Source organism: Aegilops tauschii, chromosome 6, assembly GCF_002575655.3.
Source record: "Aegilops tauschii subsp. strangulata cultivar AL8/78 chromosome 6, Aet v6.0, whole genome shotgun sequence".
Classification (NCBI taxonomy): domain Eukaryota; kingdom Viridiplantae; phylum Streptophyta; class Magnoliopsida; order Poales; family Poaceae; genus Aegilops; species Aegilops tauschii.
In genome coordinates, this window is record NC_053040.3 from 134,134,402 (window position 1) to 134,137,132 (window position 2,731).

At 51.3% G+C, this 2,731-nt stretch overlaps 1 protein-coding gene across 1 annotated transcript; it reads left to right on the forward strand.

Moving 5' to 3' along the window:
* The first annotated feature begins 841 nt into the window (after positions 1-841).
* On the forward strand, positions 842-1,844 carry LOC109752411 (uncharacterized). The gene has a single exon (XM_020311311.3). It carries the CDS (start codon positions 1,039-1,041, stop codon positions 1,588-1,590), a length of 552 nt encoding a protein of 183 aa, XP_020166900.1. The 5' UTR covers positions 842-1,038; the 3' UTR covers positions 1,591-1,844.
* The last annotated feature ends 887 nt before the right edge of the window (positions 1,845-2,731 follow it).

A 2,731-nucleotide genomic window follows, 5' to 3' on the forward strand; every position in this document is an offset into this window, starting at 1 on the left:
TAGCAGACCAACACACATACCGACCAATTTTTTCTGTTGTGACGCCTCCACGGCGACCCCATCCGTGTGCACCGCCGGGAGACCATGTCTTTGAAACCGTTGTCTTGTGAGAACCTGCATTGTGTGAGGCGATAATGTTTTAAGGGAGCGCGTAGGTGCGACTGTTCGCTCAAGGTCAACTACATCCTTAACCACGCCTCGTCTGCTTCCTCTACAGTGGAGCACCACCTCATCTTCACCACCATAAACGACGACACTGCCGTGCCAAAATTTTCGGCAAACTGGTACTTAGGGGCTGTTTGGTTTGTGACTATGGTTGCCACATGTTGCCACATCTAAGGTTAGTCAACTTTGACCAACTTAGGAGGGTGTTTGGTTCAAGCCTTACCTTAGGCAATATACTTTTTGCCACACTAGGGCCTCATATGACATACACTCAAAAAGTATGGCAAGATTCCCTTAGGCTTGCCAACTTGTGGCTCTCATTTTGAAGAACTAACCTTAGACAAGTGTGGCAAGAAATGTGTGGCAAAATGTGGCATTCCTAGGCATAGAACCAAACAGCCCCTTACTCCTTATGTTCTAAACACCTCTCTCTCTTGTTATGTGCTTTTTTGTCCGTGTGCAAACATGCTGATGTTTCTTGTCTGTCGTATGTGATTTATCATGCTAGTAAATTTGCGATGATGATAATCTAGATTAAGCTTGACCCAAAACTGTTTATAATAACCTAACATTCTGTTCGACTCATGGTCTGCGCGTGGAATCAGTCGGCTGCGCTCGGCCGTATTCCTTCTTTTTATTCACATGTTCGCTTGCCCAGTTTTGCCGTGTGGGCATGTGAAACAGAAGAAGCACCGTGCGCGTGCGCGTACAAAAGCCACCAGAACGCCCAACGGTGGCGCTAAAAACGGGACCGTGCCGTGCCGTGCCGTGCCTCCCCAATTCCCGTTCCCAAAAATATCCTCCCCACCGCCACCGCCACCGGATATTCCACCCCGTCCCGGAAGCCAAGCCGAGGCAAAGGCGCCGCAGCGAATGGCTCCGCCTGCCGCCGGCAGGCCCTCGGCCTCCGCCGCGCCGGAGCCTCCCCTGCGGGAGGCCGCCAAGCGCCGACGCGCCCCCGCGTGCGCCGGCGCTTGGGCGCGCATCCTCTCCTTGGGCGTGCGGGGCGCCGTGATGGTCGCCGCGCTCGTGCTCTTCCTACTCTTCGCCGCCGCCGCGGTCATCCTCATGCTTGCGCTCCTCGTCGCCGCGCGCGCCTTCCGCCAGCAGGGCCGCCGCCGGCACCGCGCCCCGCCCGACTCCTCCGCTCCGCCGCCGCCCCCCGCCGTCGGCCTCCCGTCCGCCAAAATCCGCCTCCTGCCCAGCTTCGTGCCCTGCCCGTGCGATGGCGGCGGCGGCGGCGACGGCGACCCTTCCTCGCCGCGGATCTGCCCCGTCTGCCTCGACGCTGCACGCGCCGGGGAGCGGTGGCGCGCGCTGCCCGCCTGTGGCCACGCGTTCCACGCCGCCTGCGTCGACCGGTGGCTCCTCTTGTCGCCGGGGTGCCCCGTCTGCCGCGCCACGGTGTCCGTCCCCGTCAGCTGATCGCGAGCTACCGGCATGGGACGGCATCAAGAAGTTGCGCCGCGCCAGGGCTGTAAAGGTTCGGTTTCCGTCAGCTGTTCGACGAAAAGCCTCCCCGCTTTGCTCTGTAGTCTAGCCTGCTTTGTGTGGATCTTTCTGCTGTTGTAAAGCGAGAGGCAGGGAGACGATGCATAAAACAAGTTTCTCCTTAAGGAGAACTTTGCAATGTCAACTTCTTTATCTATTTTCATCTCAGTATTGTGTAGTTCATCCAAGTTGCTCGTGGTGCCAATTGTTAATTGTGATGCGTACGATAGTATGGGGAGTAGTAACGAATGAATCGTCAATGCTCATATGCATCACAATTGGCAATGTCAAGTATTTGCTTAACTACAAACCTAGGAAACAAGTTTGATCCAAAGGGAATAAGCTTTGATGTGATGTGATGCTCTTGTGGGACAATTATAGGATAGTGATGTCAAGAGCTCCAGATGAAAATGAGTTTCTAAAACATGGGCCCAACTCCAAACCTAGGAAACAAGTTTGATCCAATCAGTTTGTTGTAAGCCTGTTCTGTTCTTATCAGTGTAGTTCTGGGCATTAAAGAGCAACTCTTGTGGTAGAATTTGCTTATGAGGATAATGTGGCGTGTGATTTATCTTATGCATGGATAGCTTTTCTTGGCAGCAGAGGTATACGCTTTGCCCCTTCTATAATCACGAAACTCACTAATTCATGGCTTGAACAATAATAGTACAAATTATTTCTGAATTCTCGATACGGAAGAACTTGTTTCCCTCTCCAAAAAGAGAATAGAAGACTTGCCATGACCACCTTTATGAGCCTTCATTGATTCTTGTTGCTTTGTTATTACGGACCAATAAATAGATTTGAAAGTAGATATCAGGAACTTGAGAGCTTGACATCATTTACAGTCTTACACTCAGCCATGCATCTTGTTCTATATGCAACCATGCATCTTGTTCTAAATATGCAACCATGCATGTAATAAAACTGGTCATCATTTTTTTGTCAGGATACTTCTATCCAATATCCATTAGTCAATCCAATGGTGAGAGTTGATTTCTGAAAAGGAAAAAAAACAGACTCTGCGCCTGATTTGTTAATTTTATTACATGATGAGCTCTACCGTACCTAGTGA

Excerpts from the sequence above, each read along its gene's own strand:
- LOC109752411 (XM_020311311.3), top strand. The coding sequence starts at position 1,039 with ATGGCTCCGCCTGCCGCCGGCAGGCCCTCGGCCTCCGCCGCGCCGGAG.